Below are 27478 nucleotides of genomic sequence, written 5' to 3'. Positions count from 1 at the left end.
TGATGACTACGTGTGCAGGAAGTGTGTCCAGCTGCAGCTCCTAGTAGAACGCATTGAACGGTTGGAGCTGCGGTTGGATTCATACTGGAGCATCCACGATGCTGAGAAGATCGTGAATAGCACGTACAGTGAGTTGGCCACACCGCAGGTAAAAGATAAGCGCACAGAAAGGGAACGGGTGGCCACTAGCCAGCATAGCAGTAGGCAGGTGGTGCAGGAGTTCCCTGCGATCATCTCCCTCCTAAACAGATATACCATTTTGGATACTGTTGGGGGAGATGGCTCATCAGGGGAAGGCAGCAGCAGCCAAGTTCATGGCACCGTGGGTGGCTCTGCGGCAAAGGAGGGGAGGAAAAAGAATGGAAGGGCTATAGTAATAGGGATTCAATTGTAGGGGGAATAGATAGGCGTTTCTGCGGCCGCAAACGAGTCTCCAGGATGGTATGTTGCCTCCCTGGTGCAAGGGTCAGGAATGTCTCTGAGCGGATGCAGAACATTCTGGAGGGGGAGGGTGAACAGCCAGTTGTCCTGGTGCACATTGGCACCAACGATATAGGTAAAAAACGGGATGAGGTTCGACAAGGTGAATTTAGGGAGCTAGGAGATAAACTTAAAAGTAGGACCTCAAAGGTAATAATCTCTGGATTACTACCAGTGCCACGTGCTAGTCAGAGTAGAAATAGGAGGATATTTCAGATGAATACGTGGCTTGAAAAATGGTGCAAGGGGGAGGGATTCAAATTTCTAGGACATTGGAACCAGTTCTGGGGGAGGTGGGACCAGTACAAACAGGACGGTCTGCACCTGAGCTGGAATGGAATCAATGTCCTTGGGGGAGTGTTTGCTAGTGCTGTCGGGGAGGATTTAATGTGGCAGGGGGATGGGAGCATGAGCAGAGAGACAGAGGGGTGTAAAATGAGGGTAGAAGCAATAGGTAGCAAGGTGAAAAGTAAAAGTGCAGGCAGACAAATCCAGGGTAAAAATCAAAAAGGGCCACTTTTCAACATAATTGTATAAGGGTTGTAGAAACAAGCCTGAAGGCTTTGTGTCTCAATGCAAGGAGCATCCGTAATAAGGTGGATGATTTGAATGTGCAGATAGTTATTAATGAATATGATATAGTTGGGATTACGGAGACATAGCTCCAGGGTGACCAAGGCTGGGAGCTGAACATCCAGGGATATTCAATATTCAGGAGGGATAGACAGAAAGGAAAAGGAGGTGGCGTAGCGTTGCTGGTTAGAGTGGAGATTAACGCAATAGAAAGGAAGGACATTACCTTGGAGGATGTGGAATCGATATGGGTAGAGCTGCGAAACACTAAGGGGCAGAAAACGCTAGTGGGAGTTGTGTACAGGCCACCTAACAGTAGTAGTAGAGTTGGGGATGGCATCAAACAGGAAATTAGAAATGCGTGCAACAAAGGTAAAACAGTTATAATGGGTGACTTCAATCTACTTATAGATTGGGTGAATCAAATTGGCAGAGGTGCTGAGGAAGAGGATTTCTTGGAATGTATACGAGATAGTTTTCTAAACCAACATGTAGAGGAACCAACGAGAGAGCAGGCTATACTAGACTGGGTATTGAGTAATGAGGAAGGGTTAGTTAGCAGTCTTGATGTGCGTGGCCCCGTGGGCAAGAGTGACCATAATATGGTTGAGTTCTTCATTAGGATGGAGAGTGACTTAGTTAATTCAGAAACAACGGTTCTGAACTTAAAGAAAGGTAACTTTGAGGGCATGAGACGTGAATTGGCCAAGATAGAATGGCAATTGATTCTTAAAGGGTTGACGGTGGATATGCAATGGAAAGCATTTAAAGACCGCATGGATGAACTACAACAATTGTTCATCCCAGTTTGGCAAAAGAATAAATCAGGGAACGTAGTGCATCAGTGGCTAACAAGGGAGATTAGGGATAGTATCAAAACAAAAGATGAAGCGTACAAATTAGTAAGAAAAAGCAGCCTACCAGAGGACTGGGAGAAATTCAGAGTCCAGCAGAGGAGGACAAAGGGCTTAATTAGGAAAGGGAAAATAGATTATGAAAGAAAACTGGCAGGGAACGTGAAAATTGACTGCAAAAGCTTTTATAGATATGTGAAGAGAAAAAGATTAGTTAAAACAAATGTAGGTCCCTTGCAGTCAGAAACAGGTGAATTGATCATGGGGAACAAGGACATGGCAGACCAATTGAATTACTACTTTGGTTCTGTCTTCACTAAGGAAGACATAAATAATCTGCCGGAAATAGCAAGGGACCGGGGGTCAAATGAGATGGAGGAACTGAGTGAAATCCAGGTTAGTCGGGAAGTGGTGTTCGGTAAATTGAATGGATTAAAGGACGATAAATCCCCAGGGCCAGATAGGCTGCATCCCAGAGTGCTTAAGGAGGTAGCCCCAGAAATAGTGGATGCATTAGTGATAATTTTTCAAAACTCTTTAGATTCTGGAGTAGTTCCTGAGGATTGGAGGGTAGCTAATGTAACCCCACTTTTCAAAAAGGGAGGGAGAGAGAAAACGGGGAATTACAGACCAGTTAGTCTAACATCGGTAGTGGGGAAAATGCTAGAGTCAGTTATTAAAGATGGGATAGCAGCACATTTGGAAAGTGGTGAAATCATTGGACAAAGTCAGCATGGATTTGTGAAAGATAAATCATGTCTGACGAATCTTATAGAATTTTTCGAGGATGTAACCAGTAGAGTGAATAAGGGAGAACCAGTCGATGTGTTATATCTGGACTTCCAGAAGGCTTTCGACAAGGTCCCACATAAGAGATTAGTATGCAAACTTAAAGCACACGGTATTGGGGGTTCAGTATTGATGTGGATAGAGAACTGGCTGGCAGACAGGAAGCAAAGAGTAGGAATAAACGGGTCCTTTTCAGAATGGCAGGCAGTGACTAGTGGGGTACCGCAAGGCTCAGTGCTGGGATCCCAGCTATTTACAATATATATTAATGATTTGGACGAGGGAATTGAATGCAACATCTCCAAGTTTGCGGATGACACGAAGCTGGGGGGCAGTGTTAGCTGTGAGGCGGATGCTAGGAGGCTGCAACGTGACTTGGATAGATTAGGCGAGTGGGCAAATGCATGGCAGATGCAGTATAATGTGGATAAATGTGTGGTTATCCACTTTGGTGGCAAGAACAGGAAAGCAGACAATTATCTGAATGGTGGCCAATTAGGAGAAGGGGAGATGCAATGAGACCTGGATGTCGTGGTACACCAGTCATTGAAAGTAGGCATGCAGGTGTAGCAGGCAGTGAAGAAAGCGAATGGTATGTTGGCATTCATAGCGAGGGGATTTGAGTATAGGAGCAGGGAGGTTCTGCTGCAGTTGTACAGGGCATTGGTGAGACCACACCTGGAGTATTGCGTACAGTTTTGGTCTCCTAATCTGAGGAAAGACATTCTTGCCATAGAGGGAGTACAGAGAAGGTTCACCAGATTGATTCCTGGGATGGCAGGACTTTCATATGAAGAAAGACAGGATAGACTCGGCTTGTACTCGCTGGAATTTAGAAAATTGAGGGGGGATCTTATAGAAACTTACAAAATTCTTAAGGGGTTGGACAGGCTAGATGCAGGAAGATTGTTCCCGATGTTGGGGAAGTCCAGAACAAGGGGTCATAGTTTAAGGATAAGGGGGAAGTCTTTTAGAACCGAGATGAGAAAGTTTTTTTTCACACAGAGGGTGGTGAATCTGTGGAATTCTCTGCCACAGAAGGTAGTTGAGGCCAGTTCATTGGCTATATTTAAGAGGGAGTTAGATGTGGCCCTTGTGGCTAAAGGGATCAGGGGGTATGGAGAGAAGGCAGGTATGGGATACTGAGTTGGATGATCAGCCATGATCATATTGAATGGCGGTGCAGGCTCGAAGGGCCGAATGGCCTACTCCTGCACCTATTTTCTATGTTTCTATGTAGTCTCTTTTTTCTCTGGTTTACTTTCACCCACATGTTTAGACCGTAATGTTGTATCCTTATTGTTTTGATGTGTTTATGCTTTATTCTTAATTGTATGTTTGTGTTGTCATTTGTGAGTGGAGCACCAAGGCACATTCCTTGTATATGCACATACTTGGCCAATAAACTTATTCATTCATTCAGCGTCAGAGTCCTAGATTTAGTGATGTCTCATTGAGTATGCCTGTTTTCTTTGTGGCTGCATGGGATTCCTTCGGATACTCTGGTTTCCTCCCACATTTCTGTGGTTGGTAGGTAATTGGCCACTGGTAAAGTTGTCCAGAGAGTGTAGGTCAGTGATAGAATCAGGGAGGGGCTGATGAGAACATAGAGCATAGAACATCGAATAGTACAGCACAGGAACAGGCCCTTTGGCCCACAGTGTCCGTGCCAAACATGAAACCACGTTAAACTCATCTCCTCTGCTTGCATCTATATCCCACCATTCCCTGCAGAACCATGTGCCTATTTAAAAGCCCCTTAAATGCCACTATCGTATCTGCCTCCACCACCACCTCTGGCAGTACATTCCAGGCATCCACCACTCTCTGTGTAAAAGACTTGCCTCACATATCTCCTTTAAACTTTGGCCTCACAATGGTATCTCCTTCTATCAGGACTCTATTCTGAGTAGGGCTGGGATTACAGCTGTGTAGCAGGCCATGAATTCTGTGTCAGGATTGAGGCCTTGATCTTCAAATACACTTTTCCACAGCTGGTCAAGGTTGTACTGGCACAATGAAGGAAGTGATGAATTTCATTATCTATTTCTACCTTCATTGAGAAATTTGGGAAGTCCACAATTTTCCAGGGTCTCACCAGAAGCCTTTATTGTCACTGGACAGTGTCAGGGAATGTTTAGTGGAGGACCTTGCTCATGCAGATGATGTACTGGGTCCAACCTTTAGTTTGCTCAGAGCACGTGAATGATGACTTGGGCCTTGGGCTCTAAGTATGCTCCGGCTAAAGTGTCAACTGTGCCCTACAGTTCATCACTGAAGATTGGGTGACCTTGGTTCCAGACTTGAGTTGCTGTAGGTTGAGCAGGTTCCCATTAGTTTTGAAGATTAAGCTCCACTCCCATAGGAGATCAGTTGGTAAAGTGCAACAATGCAATAAAATAATTGAGAAAATGGTTGAATAAATTGCACAGCCTTGCCCAACGCTAGTCTGCATTGGGATTGGGTCTGGTGTGGACCCATAGGTCAAAACCCTGCTTGGATGCCATCATGTGGCCAGTGCAGGATGGCGAAAAATTCAGGGAACAGTTAAAATTAGTTTCACAGTTCCCAAACGGTCACATGTAGTGGTTGATGCTGTTCCTTCCATTTTCTGAAAATTATCAGGTACATAAGTGATAGGAGCAGAATTGGACCATTCGGCCCATCAAGTCTACTCCGCCATTCAATCATGGCTGATCTATCTTTCCCTCTCAACCCCATTCTCCTGCCTTCTCCCCATAACCCCAGACACCCGGACTAATCAAGAATCTATCTATCTATCTCTGCCTTAAAACTATCTATTGACTTGCCCACAGCCTTTTGTGGCAATGAATTGCACAACTTCACCAAACTCTGACTAAAGAAATTCCTCCTCATCTCCTTCCTAAAGGAACGTCCTTTTATTCTGAGGCTATGACCTCTGGTCCTAGACTCTCCCACTAGTGGAAGCATCCTCTCCACTTCCGTTTTATCCAGGCCGTTCACTATTTGGTAAGTTTCAATGCGGTCCCCCCCTCATCCTTCTAAACTCCAGCGAGTAGAGTTCCAGCGCGATCAAACACTCATCAAGCATCAAGTTATTCAAGGAGGTTTCTGTCCACAGTGCATGGAGCTGCTCAGAATCCCCATTGCTATTTAGGGAGCAGGACTTTGGTCAATGAAGGATGATGGTTGAAGTCCTCGCCAAAGATACTAGAGGAACAAGATAGACCACTCGACCCGAAAAACCGTAGTACGTCATGGTGCCATTTTAGTAGGCAGAAACTTGCAGAAACATTTAAAAGGAAAAATAACAAAAATCTGTGAATTGATAGATGAGATATATTCTGCATTTTAATGGTATCATCACACATACTGTTCCCCCAAAACACTGATTACACTGCGAGAGGCATAGCGAACGGCGGATTTTGCCTACTAAAATGGCTCCTTTGCGTACTACACTTCAGTATATGCGATTTCAATGGAGTGGTCCATCTTGTTCCTCTAGTATCTTTGGTTCTCGCAATGACTCTCCTTGTGAGGGTCGGCAGGGAGATCATGCCGCAGTTACCGCTGTTGGATGTAATTGCAGATGGTCATAGTTCTGGCATCACAGAGGTCCCATGCCCTGCATTCCACTTCCCAGGTTCACACATCTTGGCCACGTGTTCTGGCATTCTCTCCCAGAAACCCCAGCCTGTCTCCATCTACTCTTTTAAGGTGTTCCTCAAGGCCCACCCCTTCATCTAACCCTTTATGCAGCTTTTCCAAAATCTTACCCTCTAACTTTTTTTTTGTTTAATAATACCGTAAACTCTCGGCACATCTCATCATTCTGCAAGGATTAAATAAATGCTGATTAGTATTGTTGTTGGTGAATGCCTGTTTAAAGACACCCTGAGGTTGTAGCAACACTTAATGAGATTGTGTGAGGAAGGTTAACTCGTCATTATGGTTTGAGGTTGAAGTAATCAGTGTTATTTTCAGTGTGATTCCACAGTGTGGGTGGATGAGTATAATTTCATTTTCTGTGGTATTCATTGCATGCATTCATACACGAACCCCGGAGAGAGGAAATGCCAGTTCATCAGATTCTTAGTAACAAGGGATTAATTTATGAGCAAAGATTATGCAGACTAGGTTTGTGGTTCCCTGAGTGCAAATGTTACTTGAGTATAATATCCTAATGGAGTGTCTGGGTATTAAAATAAGGCAATAGGATATATAGGGAGAAATTAGTTCCTCTAATGGCAGTGGGGGTTGGCCAGAATGATGCCCGTAAAATCAGGGAGGCACTGCATCTCTGCTGCCTTCCTGTTCCGGTTTAACTCTGACCTCAGGTGCTGTCCATGTGAAACTTGCACAATTTCCCTGTGACCTCCACAGCATCTGAAAGACGTGCGGGTTGGAAGGTTAATTGGCTTCTGCAGATTGCCCCTATTGTGTAGAATCTGAGGGAGTTGATGCGAACAGGTGTGGATGAGTGATAGTCAGTCTGGACTCGGGGAGCCAAGGGACCTGCTTTCATGCTGTATGACTCTATGAACTAGGTTTTTGAAGGGCGAGGACTTAAAGCTCCTTTTTTCACAGTGGGCCCTGAAAGCTGGAACTCTCGACTCAAGGGAAACTGTAAAATGGAGGTGTATATTTATTTTGCTTGGTATGAGGGAACTCGGGCTTACAGCACCAAGGTGGGCAGCTCTAATCAAAGGTGGTACAGATACTACCTCCTACTCCAATGTCCCTGAAGTAAGAAGACATGGAGAATTTTAATTACCCTGGTCCATTTCATATTGTCTGCTCCTTGTGTGACTACAGTGTGTGATGTTAATATAGTGACTGCTAAAAATGTCTTATTCTGAGGACAAATGCAATGAAATATTTTGTTCCAAATGAGAGTTAATTTATGTCAGTCCTGTTATCAATAATTACCAATTAAGAGGTGAGAGCAGGAACTGGAGAACGAGATTGCCTGTTCAAGTCGGCTGGTGAGATGGGGGTGGGAACGAGGGAGGTACCAACTGCAGATGCTGGTTTACACCGAAGATAAGACACAAAATGCTGGAGTAACTCAGCGGGACAGGCAGTATCTCTGGAGAGAAGGAATAGGGGACGTTTCGGGACGAGACCCTTCTTCAGACTCGGTCTTGGCCCAAAACGTCACCCATTCCTTCTCTCCAGAGATGCTGCCTGTCCCGCTGAGTTACTCCAGCATTTTGTGTGATGAGGCAAATTGGACATAGATAACGTACGAAGATACCGCTGGAATCTTCCTCCTCTCGTGAGTAATTTCGGGTCACCCATTCCTTCTATCCAGAGATGCTGCCTGTCCAGCTGAGTTACTCCAGCATTTTGTTTCTATCCTTTGATTTGAAATCCTTATTGACACTCTGTACCCCCTGTAATGTGTGTTAAAACGCAAACTGTGCAGCTGAACATTGAAGAGCACTGGAGGGGATGGGAGAAAATAAGGTTTAGTGTGGAAAATGGGGTGGAAGCAATATGCAGGGAATGGAGTTTCAATGTCCTCATGGAGAAAGGCCTCTGTCCTCCCTGTCCACTCTAGAGCATGGCGGTCACAACCCATTGCTGGGCAATGGCACCATCACCCACACCAATAGCCACATAGAAATTACACAGACTCGGTGAACCACAACCAGAGTTCGGGCTAATTTCTCAATGTACATGACCACAAAAAGAGTTTGGTACAAGTACCGTGAAGCCAACATTGAACAGGTTTCGTGTGCGATTTAGACAATAGACAATAGGTGCAGGAGTAGGCCATTCAGTCCTTTGAGCCAGCACCACCATTCAAAGTGGTCCTAGTTGATCATTCACAATCAGTACCCCGTTTCTGCCTTCTCCCCATATCCCTTGACTCCGCTATATTTAAGAGCTCTATCTAGCTCTCTCTTGAAAGCATCCAGAGAATCGGCCTCCACTGCCTTCTGAGGCAGAGAATTCCACAGATTCACAACTCTGGGTGAAAATGTTTTTCCTCAACTCCGTTCTAAATGGCCGACCCCTTATTCTTAAACTATGGCCCCTGGTTTTGGGCTCCCCCAACATTGGTAACATGTTTCCTGCCTCTAGCGTGTCCAATCCCTTAATAATCATATGTTTAAATAAGATCCTCTCTCATCCTTCTAAATTCCAGTGTATACAAGCCCAGTCGCTGAAGAGAGAGTGGGAGAGAGTGTGTGGGAGAGCGAATGATGGAAGTGAAGCGTAGAGAGAGAATGAGAGAAAAATCAAGGGAGAGTGTGAATGAGAGAGAAAGAGAGTAAGAGAAAGCTAGTGAAATATTGAAAGGGATGAGGAGTAGACCAAGACAGAGAAGGGGGGGATGTAGAAAATGTCACAGAACTAAATGTAAAGAGAAAGTGTGAAAGGAGTTAGGGGGGAGGGAGGGGAGAGAGAGAAGGGGGAAGAGAGGGGGGCGAGAGAGAGAGAGGGGGGGCTAGAGAGAGGGGGAGAGCGAGGGAGAGGGTGGAGAGGGGGAGAGAGAGAGAGGCAGAGAGGGAGAGGGAGGCACAGAGAGAGAGAAGGGGAGGGGGAAGAGAGAGAGAGAGAGGAAGAGAGAGAGAGAGAGACAGAGAGAGAGAGAGAGAGAGAGGTTGTGTTTCTCTCTGCTCCGGCGACTGAGAAGTTTTGAAGCAACCTTTCAAGGTTCTTGTCGAAGGAAGAGGGACAGATGCAGTGAGATTTCATAGTTTGACCGAAGGTCGGACTGCGGAAACTTTCCTTTGTTTAAGGATTTCTCCATTTAGTGTGGAATTCCTGAGTTCTTCTGCACCGCGGTGGGAGCGGCCGTGGCTGGCGGATTGCCAAGAGTGCCTGGAGATCGTGGGTAGGAATGATTTCGGTGTCTTTGACGTTTATAGCACCGACTCTCTGCCCCAATACCATTTTGCACAATGCAGTTGCCTGGGCTTAATGTGAAGAGGGTGTGATGTATATATGCAACAATATGGTAAAGCTGCTATGTGATGTATACGTGCAACAATATGGTAAAGCTCTGCCTGCGCAGCTGCAAAAATACACACAGAGTTAAAATGGCGATCTTGTGTCCAGACCTGTGTTGTTTTGGTCTCCCACTCAATGCGTGTTTTAGAGAATGATACTGAGTAGAACGTATCATTAATTGGCGACGAGGATAAACTTGTTTTGAAGTTTTGCCTGGTGACTTGCTGTTGTGGCTACCATGGCTATTTTTGGCTCAATAGGGGAATTTGATGTTGCACAGGGCGACTGGGTGCATTACGCCGAGCGCATTGAACATTACTTCCTAGCCAACGACATTACAGATGCAGGAAAATAGAGGGCCATCTTGCTTTCCGTGTGTGGAGGACCAACGTACAGACTCATCTCGAGTTTACTTGCTCCACAGAAACCTGGGCAAGTCGAATATTCTGAGATTGTGTCAACAGTCACGAATCACAAGGTCCCGAAACCGTCGGTCATAGTCCAGCGTTACAAATTCAACTCTCGTCATCGTTAACCGGGTGAGTCAGTCGCTGATTATGTGGCCGAGTTACGTCACCTCGCTGAACATTGTGCTTATGGTTCGAATCTCAATGAAATGTTACGTGATCGTTTGGTGTGTGGGATTGATGATGACCGCATTCAGCATCGATTATTGTCGGAGTCCACGCTGGATTTCGACAAGGCACTCGGTATCGCCACCGCTATGGAGACGGCAGACCGCAACACGGCTGATCTCCGTGACGGAAAACCCCAGCGAAGCGATAAATATAATCGCGAAATCAAGGGGGCCTCACAGTGGTCAGCCCAAGCAGGGAACCGTAAGAGGATCTTTGTGTTATCGCTGTTGTGGCTCTCCCCACGCTGACCCAAACGACTGTCCAGCGAAACAGGTGGAGTGTTTCAACTGCGGGAAAAAAGGGCATTTCTCACGGGTGTGCAGGTCGAGTGGGGAAAAATGCTCAGCGTGGAAGAAAAAAACAGCAGCAAAAGCAGTCAGCCGGAAAAACGGATAAAAGCCACCAACTGACCGAGGAAGGTGATGTGTATGGTCTTTATCATACTAAAAGTGAGAAGAAAGTTACTCCTTTCACTGTGGACATGTGTGTGGGGGGAAAGACTATCCCCATGCAAATTGACACCGGAGCTGGAATTACGCTTATCAGTGAAGAGACGTGGAAGAACCAGTGGGGAAAAGGTGAAAGGTTACGCCTTCGTGATAGCACCGTGGTTCTCCGTACTTACACTGGAGAGAAAGTGGAATTGTTGGGAGAATGTTCGGTGCCCGTCTCTCACAACCAACAAACAGCGACGCTCAAGCAGCTGGTAGCGAAGGGGGCGGGGCCAAGCCTACTTGGCCGAGAGTGGTTGAAAGTTCTGCGACTCAACTGGCAGGAGGTGAACCAGGTCAACGTGAACGACCGCCTGCAGAGCCTCCTCTCCAAATACAGTGACCTCCAAAGCGGAACTCGGGACGCTCAAGGGCTTCGAAGTCGACATCTACATCGACCCGGCCGTACCACCGAAATTCATCAAGGCTCGACCAGTGGCGCTGGCCCGTCGCGATCGCGTTGATCGTGAATTAGATCGCCTACAGGAGGAGAAAATCATAGAACCCGTTCAATACTCAAAATGGGCGGCACCGATTGTCTCCATTGACAAGGCAGACGGTAGCATGAGAATCTGCGGTGACTACAGGTTAACGGTGAATACAGCAGCTCGATCTGATACGTATCCGATACCTCAGATTGATGAGTTGTTTATGAAGTTGGTGAAGGGGAAACAGCTCACCAAACTTGACCTGTCGCACGCTTACCAGCAGTTGGTTTTGTCGTCCAGATCCCGTGAACTGGTGACGATAAATACCCATCGCGGTTTATTCCAATACACCAGAATGCCGTTTGGCATTTCAACTGCACCGGCTGTATTTCAGCGTACGATGGACAATCTTCTGGCGGGGATTTCTGGGGTTGCGGTGTATCTGGACAATCTGCTCGTCACAAGTAGTTCCGAGGAAGAACACCTCGACAACCTCGAACAAGTCCTCCGCAGGCTCCAAGATGCAGGCCTACGACTGAAACGGAAAAAATGCACCTTTCTCGTCAATGAAGTCCAATACCTGGGCCATAAGGTGAGTGCTGAAGGGCTGCAGCCAGTGGATGAACAAGTCAAAGCCATCGATGAGCTGGCTGAACCGAAGAACGTCAGAGAACTGAAGGCGTTCCTTGGGATGCTGAACTATTACGGCAAATCTCTGCCTAATCTCTCAACCTTGCTCGAACCACTTCATCAACTGCTGCACAAAACGGTTCGATGGCACTGGGGACCAGCTCAGCAGAATGCGTTCGCACAAGCTAAGCAAAGCCTGAAATCGTCCAAAGTTCTGACGCACTACGACAGCAACAAGCCGCTCATTCTCTCCTGTGATGCCAGCCCTTACGGAGTAGGGGCAGTGCTGTCACACGTCATGGAAGATGGCACGGAAATGCCAATAGGTTACGCATCACGCAGTATGAATAACGGCGAACGCAACTACTCGCGGCTGGATAAGGAGGGTCTAGCCATAGTCTTCGACGTCAAGAAGTTCCACACGTACTTGTACGGACGACGATTCGTAATCAACACCGACCACAAGCCGCTTCTTGGGTTGTTCAGTAACGACAAGGCCATTCCGCTAATGGCTTCGCCGCAAGTGATTCGCTGGTCGCTAACACTGGCAGCATACCATTACGACATTGCGTACAAACTGGGCTCAGCTAACGCTAGCGCAGACGCGCTTAGCCGACTCCCACGACGAGCAACGGTATTGCAAGCGCCAATACCAGGGGAAATCGTCTTTCTGATGAGCGAGTTGGAGAAATCGCCCATCACTCCGTCACGTGTTCGCAACATGACGCAGAGGGATCCGATTCTGTCTCGTGTTCATGAATACATCATGAGCGGGTGGCCAGACAAACCACCAAATGAAGATTTCAAGCCCTACTTCAATCGCAAAGTGCAGCTGAGCGTTCACGAGGGTTGTCTTCTCTGGGGTAGTCGTGTTGTACTACCACCCCAATGTCGCTCGCAAATGATCGAGGAAGTGCATGATGCCCATCCGGGAATTGTGAAGATGAAAGCGATTGCTAGAAGTTGTGTGTGGTGGCCTGGAATAGATCAGGACTTAGAGCACAAAGTCCGAGCATGTTCAGAATGCCAAATGTATACATCACATAGTAGCTTTACCATATTGTTGCATGTATACATCACAGTGGTTCCTTGCAACATGAATCAAACTATGTAATGGCTCCAGTTGTCTATCACGAGATAAGTTAGCTCTCCAGATCCCAGCACTGGTCTTTACTGAAAAAGAAATTAATTTAATGAATTGGTATTGCACTAGTGCAGTATCTAGATCTGGAATACAGTTGCCTATTTGGAGAGCTGAATTTACTCTTCAGTGCATTTATTCACAAAATGCTGGAGTAACTCAGCAGGTCAGGCAGCATCTCAGGAGAGAAGGAATGGGTGATGTTTCAGGTCGAGATCCTTCTTCAGACAGGGTGCTTAGCCCACAAATTTCCATAGATATTGGATCTAATCTGATGTTGCTAACAAAATGCAATTTTCCCTAAAAAAAGAGCTTGCAGGAATGAAAGTGTCAGCTTCTGAATGTACCAGAGCAATAAATAAACGATTGCAATAATAATCCTTTCATCTTGATCACCTGTTAGCTGTGTGAGTGATCGAAGCAAATTCCTGACTGCAGTCCATTTGAACGTAAAAAAACAGCCAGTAGACGAAATGTGTAGGAAGGAATGCAGATGCTAGTTTACGCCTAAGATAGACACAAAATGCTGGAGTAACTCAGTGGAACAGGCGGTCCAGAGATGCTGCCTGTCCCACTGAGTTACTCCAGCACTTTGTGTTTATTTAAGAAATCTGCTAGCTGGGATTGAACAACTACACATGGGCCAACACTTCTCAGGAAGTTTATGAAACCCAGGTAATGAGTAATTTGTAGCTGTCAAAGATTGAAGTCCTCATGAACAACTAGTGTTCAGATTATTAAAGCAAATCTGGTTAATAAACTGTAATATATTCTGCAATGGTTGATTAGATATAGGGGGGGCACCTTAAAATATACAGCAAGATTTTCAGCAGTAGGTCTGATGTTATCATTTTAACAGAAGGAGTTAATGGGAATGTTAAATCTTTGTTACATATCGCCTTACAAGGCACAACCATGATGATGTACAAACGTTTGATTAACTGAACTGTTGGCTGCAGAGTATCTTGGCAGCGCTTACTAGTTGTCTCCACTGCTTGCAGGTAACTGCGCATTTCGGACATCACGCAGGAGTTCTGTGAAATCAGACATCTACAGTAAATATAGCTGCAACACTTACAAAATTAATACTTGTTAAACAGCATTAATTTCACGGAACTCAAGCTACAGCACACACTAGATGCAGGAATCAAACAATCCTTCATGATGCATCAAGAATTAAAGATACCATTTCCCATCTTAAGATAGTCTATCCATATGAGCAGGAATTTGGAAGGCCGGCAGGATGGATTTGCACGGAAACACAGTTCACATTTCTGACATGAATAATTCAGATTACGAGCAGTTTACAGGAGTAGAACTCTGATATAACCTGAGGAGAAGTTACGTCTATTACTTAATCTGTGATTATTCGATTCATTTCATAGAACATAGAACACAGCACAGTACAGCACTCGAACAGGCCCTAAGGCCCACAATGTCTATACCGAACATACTGCTAAGACCTGCCTGCATATAATGTATATCCCTCCATTATCTGCATATCCATGTGCTTATCCAAAAGTCTCTTGAATGCCACTATCGTATCTGCCTCCAACACCACCCTGGCAGTGCATTCCAGGCGCCCGCCGCACAGTATGTAAAAAACTCACCTCCGCACATCTTCTTAAAATTTGCCCCTGTCTCCTTAAAGCTGTTCCCTCTAGTATTGGGTATTTCCATCCCGGGGAAAGGTTCTATCTATCTTACCTGTGCCTCTCATAATTGTTATATATACTTCTGTTAGGTCTTCACTCAACCTCCGCATTCCAGAGTGAACAATCCAAGTCTGTCCATCCTCTCCCTGCAGCTAATACTCTCAAATCCGAGCATCATTCTGGTAAACCTCCTCTGCTCCCTTTCCAAAGCCTTCACAGGTATGTAGGTTAATTGGCTGGGTAAATGTAAAAATTGTCCCTAGTGGGTGTAGGATAGTGTTAATGTACGGGGATCGCTGGGCGGCGCGGACTTGGTGGGCCGAAAAGGCCTGTTTCCGGCTGTATATATATGATATGATATATGATATGATCTTTCCTGTATTGAGGTGTCGAGAACTGTACACAATATCTCCAAATGTCCTGCAAAGTCCTGCAAAGCTGCATCATGACTTCCTGATTCTTACCTTCACTGCCCTGACCAATGAAGGCAAGCATACCATATGCCTATGCTAGGATATACTTTTTCTAAATATATACTAAATATAAGTATTAATCTTAAAGTCTTAAGTCTGTCCCATAATGTGACTCATTGCCCATTTTTGCAATGATCCCAATGGCTCACATCGATGCCCCAGTAGAATATTTTTACCCATTTTCTGGTCCTTTTGAGATTATTTATTATTTCAACCATTAGTAATGAATTGCTTAAAAAGAACATAACATGCACAACTTTAGGATCATGTTTCTTCAAGACTTGGAAGGAACCAAAAATTAATTAACCTGCTATTGGAAAGTTAATCAATATAACTTAATTTGTGTGGAGTTTTTTTCTGGAGAGAGTATTGTAGGCAGTCAGGAGATGGTAAAATCAAAACTGTCGATTTGGGAATTTAATAAATACTAGACCAAGTGAACCTGTTGGGCACAAACTTCTCCTGCATTGGTGCAGCACCCTCTCCTTCCCCCCCCCCCCCCCCCCCCGTCCCTCTCCCCTCCCCCCCACCTCCCCTCCTCTCTCCCTCCCCCTCCCCTCCTCTCCCCCTCCCCCTCCCCTCCTCTCCCCCTCCTTCCCCCCTCCCCCTTCCCCACTCCATCCCCCTCAACCTCCCTTATCCTCCCTCCTCCCCCTCCCTCCTGCCCCCCCTTCCTCCCCCCCCCACTCTCCCTCCCCCCCAGGAGATAGATTTAAACTTTAAAATGTGAATAACTTTAAAAATATAACATCGATTTCAATGAAACTTCTTTCATTAGCACAAAAGGGACAACGGTGTGTAAGGTGGGCCTAAAATTGTCACGCTATCGTGTACCATTTTGGCTGTAGTTCAGGAACAAACAAACAAACAAATGAGAGTTTTAGTATATAGATGATGGGATGATGAGTTAAAATGGTGAATAAATGTAATGAAAAAGCCAACTGCAGTGTATTAAGTAGAAACAAGGAACTGCAGGTGCTGGTTTACCAAGGAAAGGCACAAAAGTGGGGAGGAGAACAACTCTAATTTAATTTCAGGTGACCATTTGCCAACCTTATTAATTTTCCCTTCTTAAGACAACCCTTCATTCAATTATGATGGGGAATGGGTGATGGTGTGGAAATTGTACATTGTAGGGAAAGGCTCATTGTATCTTTTGTGACAGACTATTAATTACCATTGGTAGGTATGAATGTTGGTTACCATGTTCACTTCATGTGATGTTGCCTAACATTCTTGCAAATGGCTACAATTTGCTTCATTGCATCAAACAAATGCAACCAACAATTTTAAAATCAAATGTTTCATTTTGCGGAGTTAATGGGATGATGGGTAAATAGAACTGTGCATTATTTAACTCATTTTGCAGACAATTGTCATTGCAAAACCAACATTTATTCCCCATCACTCGTCAAGTAACCCTTGTACCCTCTCTCTCCATCCCTCTCCCACCCAAGTCATTGAGTCTCATTGTCTGTACTCGTTCTCACCTAGCACACAGCTAACACTGACCTGTTTCCTTTATCATTGTTACTTTTTTCATATTTTTCATTCATTTGTTCTATCTCTACATCACTGTCTACATCTCTCGTTTGCCTTTCCCCTGACTCTCAGTCTGAAGGGTCTCGCCGCAAAACATCACCTATTCCTTTTATCCAGAGATGCTGTCTGACCCGCTGAGTTTACTCCAGCTTTTTGTGTCTATCTTCGGTTTAAGCCAACACCTGCAGTTCCTTTCTCCATATCTCATTGTCCTTGGACAGGTAGTGCTGAATGAAAAAGTTGTAGCATCCTGCAGTTACACAATCAATAGTGACCTGCTTTCTTGAACAGCTGCTGTTCTTCAGGAGAAAATACTCTTACGCTGTTGTAGTTCCTGGAATTAGACTCAGTGCTAATGAAGGAATGATGATGATCCAAGACTGAATGTTGTGCGTCCTGGATGAGAATTTGCAAGAGGTGGTGTTCCTTCACACGTGTTTTTCCTTTTATTGCCAGTAGAGGTTGCATTCTGTATTTATGCAGGATTGTGACAGGTTTTCATAACACATTTCAATGCAAACTTTTTCATTTACGATCTTTGATCTGCTTAACGCTGCCTATTTAAATTTAAAATAAACCTTCAAAATAGAAGAGATCTGGAATATCTGCTGTCTGCATCCAGTGAGGATTTATTTGGCCTCTCTATTGCTGAGCTGAAGGAGAAAAGCTGGTTATCTTCGCTTGCTCACAACCATGATTGAAGGAAGGGATTGGAGTGGGGAGTGGTATCTCGGTGTCAGTATGTTTAGAAGATTCCCAGGACTGGAATTCATGGTTTGCAAAGTTCTACCATAGAGAATGCATTTGCCTTCTATGGCAGTGTTGTACCAGCAGATGTCAGTAAAGAGCACTGGTTACTTTCTTTGAGAAACAAAAAAGATAATGACCATACAACTGGCAAAGCAGATGGAGATAAATCATTAACAAACAACTCTGAGGAGAACATTTTAGATAATTGAATTTTAAAAGAAATACTGTGCAATAATATTAACACTTTAATCAAGTTGTAATTCGGTTGACTAATTGCAGCCTTGCGTACTAAATAGATGCTAAATAATTGGAGGAACAGCACCTCATATTTCAATTGGGAAGCTTACAACCCAGCGGTATGAATATTGATTTCTATAATTTCAAGTAACCCTTGCATCCCCTCTCTCCCTTTCCCCACCCTAGTTGTTGTGCTAGTTTCACCGTCATCCTGGTGAGTTTCATTGTCTGTATAACTGGTTATCACCCAGCCCACAGCCAACAATGGACCCTTTCCTTGATCATCGTCATTTTTTTGCATATCTTTCATTCATTCATTCACTTACTCAATAATCACCTTCTAGTTCTCTCGTTTCCCTTTCCCCTGACTCTCAGTCTGAAGAAGGGTCTCGACCGGAAACCTCACCCATTCCTTTTCTCCAGAGATATGCTGTCTGGCCCACTGAGTTACTCCAGCTTTTTGTGTCTATCTTCATGCTAAATAGATTAATTGCACATGCGCATGGATCTTTAAAAGAGGAAGCACATGTTGAGAAAACAAAACACATAGGATCCTAGGATTGACACAAAATGCCGGAGTAACTCAGCGGGACAGGCAGCATCTCTGGAGAGAAGGGATGGGTGATGTTTTGGGTCGAGACCCTTCTTCAGACAAAGTCAGGGGAAAGGGAGACACAGAAATAAGGAAGTGTAAGGTGTGAGAATGAGACATCAAAGGGGACGTGGTTAAAGGGAAATGTAGAATAGACCATTGTTCGCTGGAAGAAGGGGACAACAAAACATACAGAGATAAAATGTAATCGGGGCCAGAGAACCGGGAAGGGGAATGGATGGAGAGAGAGTGGAAGCAAGGGCTACTCGAAGTTAACGAAGTCAAGATTCATACTGCTGGGGTATAAGCTGCCCAAGGGTTCCTAATAAAGTTAAATACAACAAAAGTTGAAAGTCTTTGGTGAACCTGTGTAAATCACTAGTCACATCATAAGCAGAGTAACGTGTCCGGTCCCTATTACCCAACGTTAGGAAGGATGTGAAGATCCCAGAGGATAAATGTGGGAATGAGAGGTTTTATTTGTAAGGGTGGAGCAGAGAAACTGGGCTTGTTCTTTATGGAGCAGAGACAGCTGAGACGAGATTTGATCTCGTCTCAGAGACGAGCAGGGACCTGTCTCAACTAAACTACGATGTGGAAACAGGATCAGTCAGTGTGGTTCAAAGGAAAACTGAATAGGCATTGCAAGAGAATAATTTGCGAGTGTGTGAGAAAGTAAATGGGACGCATGGAATGACTGCTGGGATCTGGCGTGAACATTCAATGGGCTTTCATTCACCCAACACTTACGGAGACGCAAACCCTCTCAACCCGCGTGTCCAACAATCACTGACCTGGATTAACTCCACCCCTGGCTTCTCCAGGAAGCATCAAGCAGTGAGCCTGTACTTTGTTTACCTTATGACTATATGTTTGGTCCGCTCATTTTAATCATTCGGTTTCTGGCCATTCTTTATTTTTACTCAAAGCCCTCATTGCGACGACGTTATATAAATGCAAGCTGTCTTTGCAGTGCCCCATTGGTAAAGCCATGGCCCGTTGCCTCCAGGAGAGTGGAGAAATTAGACGAACGCAAACTACTTGTGCAGCCGGGCGAGAGAATGCAACTCCGGACCCCCCTGGTCTTGACCGCACGGCTTTATCCCGACGCCAGTGAGCGCAAGGAGAGGCAGCAGTGAGATAAAAGTCGTTGCAAGTGGTCTCTTCTGCGGCACTGCACGTATGACTGAACTTCCAGCTCCGAGCGAACGCCAAAAAACGAAGGGTTGTAAAGATGTGTACCGCCCACAGATCAGCAACAAGGCGGTTCCACGGTGATACGGTGATGCCATCGACTCTGCACAGATAACTTCCCCAGTCAGCCGGCTCCCTCCCGAGCAACTAAGAAACGCCACCTGGAGCCCGCCAGCCGAGGACAGGACAGACCGAAGAAGACCCACAAAGCTTTTGCTTTGGAAAAGTTCTTGTGGAAGGGGCGGCGAGCACTGGCGAGGCAGGTGAGCGGCCCGCGGTAGCCGGTGCCTCTCCGCTCGCCGCTGGAAGAGCTGACACCTCTCCTCCCCGGGTCAGGCGCTGCCTCCTCGACCCCGCTGCTCGGCGGCGGCCGGCTGGGATTCCAGAGCATCGGCGATGCCTCACATCAGCTGCTGATCCCCCGCCGCCTGTCCGGAAAATGTGACCAACGTTGGCTGAGCTCAAGATGGGATCCAACCACTCTCACAAAACGCCAGTGTACGGCAAGGATGAGGACGGTAAGAACGCTCAAGTTCATTCAACGCAAACGTTAGGTGATTTGCCCCTTGCGCCCGGGGAAATCCCCGCTCCCATCCATCCCAACCACGGCGCAAAAGTCTAATGTGCAGGAAGGAGGGTCTTCTATCCAGAGATGCTGCCTGTCCAGCTTACTCCAGCATTTTGTGTCTATCGTCGGTACAAAAGTGTAAGGTGCCTTCAACTATCTGAAACGGAACCCATCAAATGCCCTTCAACAAGAAGGCACTGTGAGGTTGTGGTTGAGAGTTTGGGAGGAATTGTAAGTAGAGAGGGGGAAGGTAAAAAACAAAGTGCTGGAGGATATCAGCGGGTCAGGCGACACATCTGTGAAGAGAGGACAGACTATGTTTCAGATCGCGACCTTCAGATCAGGAAAAAAGTAACTTCAGCAGAGCGATGCCTTTGCAGTTCCCCAAATAAACAGAACAGTAAAAACATTTCTGTAGGAAGGAACTCCAGATGCTGATTACACCGAAGTTAGACACAAAAAGCTGGAGTGACTCAGCGGGACAGGCAGCATCTCAGGAGAGAAGGAATGGATGACGTTTCGGGTCGAGACCTTTCTTCAATTTTGGATCCATTCAATGCCAGATTCGCGGCACACAGTCAAATCAGGAATAAAAGCAGGAAATGTCAATGTTCATGAAGGTCAACAGGTCAATTGACCTGCAGGGAAACATAGTTAACGTCTCAGGCCAAAGACCCTTCTTCAGTACAGGTTTATATTTAGGTTTATTATTGTCACATGGCACAGTGAATAGCTTTGTTTTGCATGCCATCCAAACAGATCAGTTATACCAAACATAAATGTAATCAAGTGAAAATCAAATACAATGTAAAGAGCAAAGGGGAAGTTGCAGAGTGCAGAATATAGCTCTCCACATAGAAGCGCATCGGCCCCATAGACCAAGTCCAATGTTCTCAATGGGGTAGAGGCGAATTGGACAGTAGTCTAGCAGTAGTTTAACCATTACCAATAGAATGAGCTGCTGGAGGAGGTAGTTGAGGCAGAAACTGTAACAATGTTTAAAAGGCATTTGAACAGGTACATAGTTAGGAAAGGTTTAGAGGGATAAGAGCCAAACACGGGCAGGTGGGACGTGTAGATGTGGCACCTTGGTCGCCATGTGCAAGCTGGGCTGAAGGGCCTGTTTCCATGCTGCATGACTCTATGACTCTCTAGAGCGCTATGACATTCAGAAACCTGATAACAGAGAAGAAGCTGCTCCTGAGTCCAGGAGCACATTTTGACTGGGGCAAGACAAGTCTTTGATTAAGTTGGCTGCTTTTCCGAGGAAGTGTGAAGTGTAGATGGAGTCAATGGTGGGAAATTCTGGTCTGTGTGATGGACCGGGCTGTATTGAAATTGAAAACTGTACTGAATTGAAAACTCTTCAATTTCTTGCGGTCATGGGCAGAGCTGTTCCCAAACAAAGCTGTGATGCACCTTAACAGTATCTTTTATATGGTGCATCTGAAGAAGTTTGTATGAATCACTGGAGACTTGCTCAATTTCCTCAGTCTACTCTGGAAATAGAGGCGTTGGTGTGCCTTCTTCGCTGTTGCTTCAATGTGGTTGATCCAAGATGTAATAATTTTATGAAGAACTTAAAATTATTGTGTCCTATACGTCTCATCAACATCACCTAACCAGCTACCTCATTGTCCTGATCTTCTTCTGATCTTCCTCTTCCCTTTGGGTGGTAGCCATAAGACATAGGAGCAAAATGAGACCATTCAGCCCATCAAGTCAACTCTGTTATTCAATCGTGGCTGATCTTTTTTTTAGCTCTCAACCCCATTCTCCTGCCTTCTCCCTGTAACCTTTGACGCCTGTACTAATCAAGAACCTGTCAATCTCTTCTTTAAAAATACCTAATGTCTTGGCCTCCACAGCCGTCCGTGGCAATGAATTCCACAGATTCACCACCCTCCAGCTAAACACATTCCTCCTCCTCTCCATTCGAAAGCTATGTCCTTTTATTCTGAGGCTGTGCACTTTGGTTTTAGACTCTCCCATTACTGGAAACTTCCTTTCCATGCCCACTCTATCTAGGCCTTTCATTATCCAGTAGGTGATCCCCCTTCATACTTCTGAACTCCAGCAAATACAGGGCCTTCAAACGCTGCTCATACATGAACCCAATCATCTCTGGGATCATTCTCCTCTCGACCCTCTCCAATGCTGGCACATCCTTCCTCAGTTATAGGGCCCGGAACAGCTCATAATATTCCAAATGTGGCCTCGCCAGCATCTTATGAAGCTTCGACATGGCATCCTTGCTTTTTTATTCTAGTCCCCTCGAAACGAATGCTCACATTGCATTTGCCTTCCTTCCCGCAGACACTATCTGCAAATGAACCTTTTAGGAATCCTGCACCAGCAACTCCCAAGTCCCTGAGCACACTTGATTTCTTAATCCTCTCCCCATTTAGAAATTAGACTACACCTTTATTCCTTCTGCCAAAGTACATGAGTGTGCACCATGACCGTATTCCATTTGCCACTTCTTTGCCCACTTGCCCAACTTGTCCAAATGCTTCTGCAGGCTTCCTGCTTCCTGAACACTACCTGCTCCTCCACCTATCTTCGTGCTATCCGCAAACTTGACCACAAAACCATCAAATCCATTAATTCCCTCATCCAGATCATTAACATATAACGTGACAAATAGCGGCCCCAACATCAACCCCTGCGGAACACCACTAGTCACCGGCAGCCAACTAGAAAACACCCCTTTATTCACTCCTTTCTGCCATTCAGCAAATCTTCTAACCATGCTCATACCTTTCCTAGAATACCATCTTGTTCACATGAGGCACCGTATCAAAGGCCCTCTGAAAATCCAAGTAAACAACATCCACTGATTCCCATTTGTCTATCCTGCTTGTTACATCCTCAAAAAACTTCATTAGATTTGTCAGGCAAGATCTCCCCTGAGCAAACCATGCTGACTTCCGTCTATTTTACCATGTACTACCAAGTACCCGAAATCTCATCCTTAATAATGCACTGTCAAATCTTACCAACCACTGAAGGCAGGCTAACCGGCCTATAATTTTTTTTCTTTTGCTTTGCTCCCTTCTTGAATAGTGGAATTACATTTGCGATTTTCAGGTCCTCTAGAACCATTCCTGAATCTCGTGATTCTTGAAAGACCACTTCTATTGCCTCCACAATCTCAACAACTACTTCTATCAGATCCTTGGGGTGTAGTCCTTCTGGTCCAGGTGACTTATCTACCATCAGACCTTTCAGCTTCCCTTCTCCTCAGTAATGACGACTGCACTTTTTTCTGCCCCCTGACTGTCTTGAATTTCTGGCACATTGCTGGTATCTTCCACTGTGAAGACTGACGCAAAAAAAATTATTCAGTTCATCCACCATTTCTTTGTTCCCATTTACAACTTCTCCAGGGTCATTTACCAGTGGTCCAATGTCCGCACTTGCATCTCTTTTACTTTTTATATATCTGAAGGTTACTGGGCTTACAGTTGCTTCTGTATCTATAATTGAAAATGCACTAGTTCAGGATGGCATTTGCTAACTATCTTATCAAGGTCGTTTTGCAAGGGCGTACAAACTGAGATGTAAAATACTATTATCGTGGCTAGAGAAGATGTAAAGATAATTGTCAAGGCACCTACAAATCACCTCTCTTACCCCTCTCAATAAACCTGAACTAGATCCCATAAGGACCTGGGAATTTATCCACCTTAATGCTCTTCAAGAGCCCCAACACCTCCTCCTTCTTAATCTCAAACTGCCCTTGCATATTAGTGCTCTGTACACTGATCTCTGTTCTCCATGCCCTTCTCCTTGTTGAATACAAATGCAAAGTACTTATGTAGCATGTTGCCTACATCCCCAGACGCCAAGCACATATTCACTCTTTTATCCTTGAGTGGTCCTTCTTTCTCCTGATTATTCTCTTGTTTTCAATGTACGTATTAAAAACCTTGGGATTTTCTTTAACCTGACTTGCCAAACCCATTCCATGTCCCCTTCTGGCCCTTCCAATCACCGGCTTGATTTCTTTCCTCTTTGATTTATATTCCTGTCCGATCTTGTCTTCTTAAATGTTTCATACGCTTCCTTTTTCTTTTTGTCCATATATACAACCTCTTTGGTTATCTAAGGTTTGCCTTACTTAGCCTTCCTTACCCTTGCTCCTTACTGGAACATGCCTGTCCTGGACTATGATAACTGGCCTTTAAACCACTTCCACATGTCAGATATGGACTTAACCAATAATATCTGCCCCAATATACTCCCCCTAAGCTTGTGCTTAGGAGTTGGAGGGAACAGAAAAGTATATCCTTCCCTGTTGCAATGTGTCTTCTGCATGTATAAATATGTATTACTCTATCATGCTATTAACTTTCTTCCCTGGGTTCCATCCATCTGTTATCATATGAAAGTGAGAAATGGAAGACAAAACAAGTGTCTGCTGTTATCTCACTTTCTCAACTCATGAAATATTTCACATTTTTGGCAGCTATACAAAACTATGGTCTTGTCTTTCCAATTTAAAAAATGTATTTTCTATCTATAATGTTGATGTCACTGTCAATGCAAACATTTATATTTTGTGAATGCTGGAAACACTCAGCACGTCCGGCAACTTCCGTGGGAAGAGAAATGGGTTTCTGGTTGAAGATCTTTCAATCTGACTTCAACGTTAACCCTGTTTCCTTCCCTAAAGATGCTGCTTGACCTGCTGATTGATTCCAGCATTCTCTGTTTTTATTTCCGATTGCCAGTTTCTGCAATTTTCAACACACATGAGCCAGATTGATGGGCCTGGTGTTGCATGATCTTGTTGATGTGTTCAAAATCATAAAGGGCAGGGATAAAATGGAAGTTCATAGTCTTTCCCTAGAGCAGAGGAGTCTAAAACTAAAGGCCAAAATGGGACTAGCCCAGGATGTAAAATCGATCAGCTAGGACATGTTGGGTTGAAGGGCTGGTTTCCATGTTGTAGAGCTGCCATGCTCCATGACTCAACTTGAGCTACATTAGTTTAGTTTAGAGGCACAGAACAGAAACAGGCCCTTTAGCCACATAGTCATGCTGACCAGCGATCCCCGAACATTAACACTATCCTACACACCCTAGGGACAATTTACATTTATACCAAGCCAATTAACCTACAAACCTGTACGTTTTTGAAGTGTGGGAGGAAACCGAAGATCTCGGAGAAAACCCATGCAGGTCACATAGAGAACATATAAACTCAGTATAAACAGTAGCTGTAGTCAGGATCGAACATGACAACTTTTATCTGAATTGATGGTGGAAAATTGCTGTCACAAACAATGTTGATTTCCATTCATTTTATGAAATCTTGCAAGCCACCTGCAGTAAAAGGTCTGGGTAGTGCAAAGGGTGGCCTTTTAATTGGGTGATATCTGTACTTCATGTTGCCGGCTTGCAAAGGAGCATCCAACCAACTATCATTGACATTCAATGGCATTATCATCGCCCGGCTTCCTACTGTCAAAAAGCTGGGCATCAAATTTGACCAGAAACATAATTGGATCAACCACAAAACTACTGTGCCTCACCTCCAGAGCCCTAAAAGCCTATCAACATGGTATAAACAAGTGCATTTCCAGCGGCACTCAAGAAACCTGAAGCACCTGAGGGAGAGTAAATTGTTGGACGCTATCCCCAAAACTGCAGCAGTTAATCAGTCTCCCAAACCTCTCACAATGGTCAGCAGGCGTGCGCAAACACAACTGCTTGCAATTTTTCCTAAGCCATTCTGACTTGGAAATATATTTTGCAGGGTACATGTGGAAAAAGTTATTGAATATTTCTGTTATGTAAATTTATGTTATAAACGTTGTGCGACTGCATCTTCAGAGACTACAAAAGAATGAAACCCAAAAGGACAGACAACCAAATAAAAAAATATTTTAAAACTATCGGTAACTGCGGGAGAGAGGGAATATTTTAAACAAAGAGGAAGGAAAAGTAGATTTTTAACAATGCTGTGCAACATTCTGGGACGAAGTTGTGAAGAATTATTACAGTGTGAACTGAGCTGCCTGACAGGGAACCTCTGCTGTCACTGTTCACGGCACAGACTGCTTTAGACTTCATCACGGGCTTGGACATTTTCTGTGGTCAAAGCAATCTGCAAAGTTACAGCTCACCTGACATTAGGAAGCCAAGCTAACCCAATGGAAAAAGTTAAGTGCAGGAAAGTGATTGATTCTTACTTTATATTCTGTAATTTTAACACATTTAATTAGATAGAAACAGTTTCTTTTCCGTAGACTTTTATTTCCCAAGACAAATATATTTTCTGTTCATGTAGGAAGGAACTGCAGATGCTGGTTTAAACTGAAGATAAACACAAAAAGCCGGAGTAACTCAGCGGATCAGAGAGCATCTCTGGAGAGAAGGAATATGTGATGTTTTAGGGTCGAGACCTGCAGAAGGGTCTCGACCCGAAATGTCACTTAGTGTATTCCTTCTCTCCAGAGATGCTGTGTGACCCGCTGAGTTACTCCAGCTTTTTGTGTCTATCTTTCTTTTCTGCTCGTCAGTTTTAAAGTTACTTTCATGTGGTTCTCTAATTCCTGATAGAAATCGTGTTATAATCAGCTCTGCCTGTGTAATACAAGAATGTGTTCCCTAATTCATCAGTCGCATTATATCCAATTCACGTTACAAAAACACGCCTTGTTGTTGGAGTACGTGTACCTTATATGGCGGTTTGAGTGTTTTAGTCCCCCATGTTGGACAGGCATGGGGCTGGTGATCACGGGCAGTGAACAGATCCAGCACAACCCGACCAAGAACCTCTACAACACCTGCAGGGAAGCATTCGTTTGCAATTAGCTGGCATTCCGATAGCTGTGTTGGTCATTGGCTTGCTGCTACTGAACGCCTTGTCCATTGTTTCCTGAGCGTGCTGCTCATTATGGAGTATGTAAAGGAAAACAACAGCTAAATGTGAGAGTGGGGCAGTCCCTGCTGTCAACTGGTGGTCAGGGGTCAGATCTTGGATAGGGTCAGGATAGCTTGCAAGATCTCATGGGTGTATGGACCCAAAAGATGAGCAATTAAACTGAAGGTTACCTACTGTAGTTGAGTTCACAGTGCTAATCAATACCTACTCTGTAGCAGAACTCATTATCTGCCTTCAATGGTTATTCAATGTTTGTGCCTTTTTGTCAAGGTCTTCTTTGGGGTTCATCCCACCATTCGTCATATAACTGGGAATCAGGTTTGAAGGGCTTTAATTATCATTCAGTGAGAGTACTTAATATTCTTCCCCAATCCCTTTGTTACCCTGAGGGAAAATTGGCCATCTCTGACAATTTAACAATTCCTGAATTTTCTGCTGATTTTTCAGTAAGCAAATCTTTCTTGGAGTTCACGTGCATTTCAATGCCATGTAGATTAAAATCCCAATTCTATCTCCATGCGTTGCCTGCTACAATAAACAAATATGTTTCTCTTCATAGTCATAATTCTGTAGTGGAGAGACTGGAGAAGCTGGCATGCTCTA

The 27478-nt window shown here is 44.8% G+C and overlaps 1 protein-coding gene and 1 long non-coding RNA gene across 5 annotated transcripts in view; one reads left to right on the top strand and one right to left on the bottom strand.

The window, feature by feature from the left end:
* Nucleotides 1-18059, bottom strand: part of LOC144600243 (uncharacterized) — a 50782-nt gene extending 32723 nt beyond the window's left edge. The window contains exon 1 of the long non-coding RNA XR_013548107.1: nt 17953-18059. This is a non-coding gene — a long non-coding RNA (uncharacterized LOC144600243). The remainder of the gene's footprint in view (nt 1-17952) is intronic.
* The window catches only part of LOC144600241 (serine/threonine-protein kinase 32A-like), a 299488-nt gene that overhangs the window by 33834 nt on the left and 238176 nt on the right, over nt 1-27478 (top strand). For 3 of the 4 annotated variants that reach the window (XM_078411792.1, XM_078411794.1, XM_078411795.1), the window contains exon 1: nt 19206-19930. The exons of the other annotated variant lie outside the window; for it this stretch is intronic. In XM_078411792.1, coding sequence (XP_078267918.1) covers nt 19879-19930 — 52 coding nt within the window. In that variant the 5' untranslated portion in view covers nt 19206-19878. Of the gene's footprint in view, nt 1-19205; nt 19931-27478 lie in introns of those variants that run through there. 4 annotated transcript variants of the gene reach the window in all.

This window comes from Rhinoraja longicauda, chromosome 14, assembly GCF_053455715.1.
Source record: "Rhinoraja longicauda isolate Sanriku21f chromosome 14, sRhiLon1.1, whole genome shotgun sequence".
Lineage (NCBI taxonomy): Eukaryota > Metazoa > Chordata > Chondrichthyes > Rajiformes > Arhynchobatidae > Rhinoraja > Rhinoraja longicauda.
The sequence above is the reverse complement of the archived record's forward strand: the minus strand, read 5'-3'. Positions and strand labels throughout refer to the sequence as shown.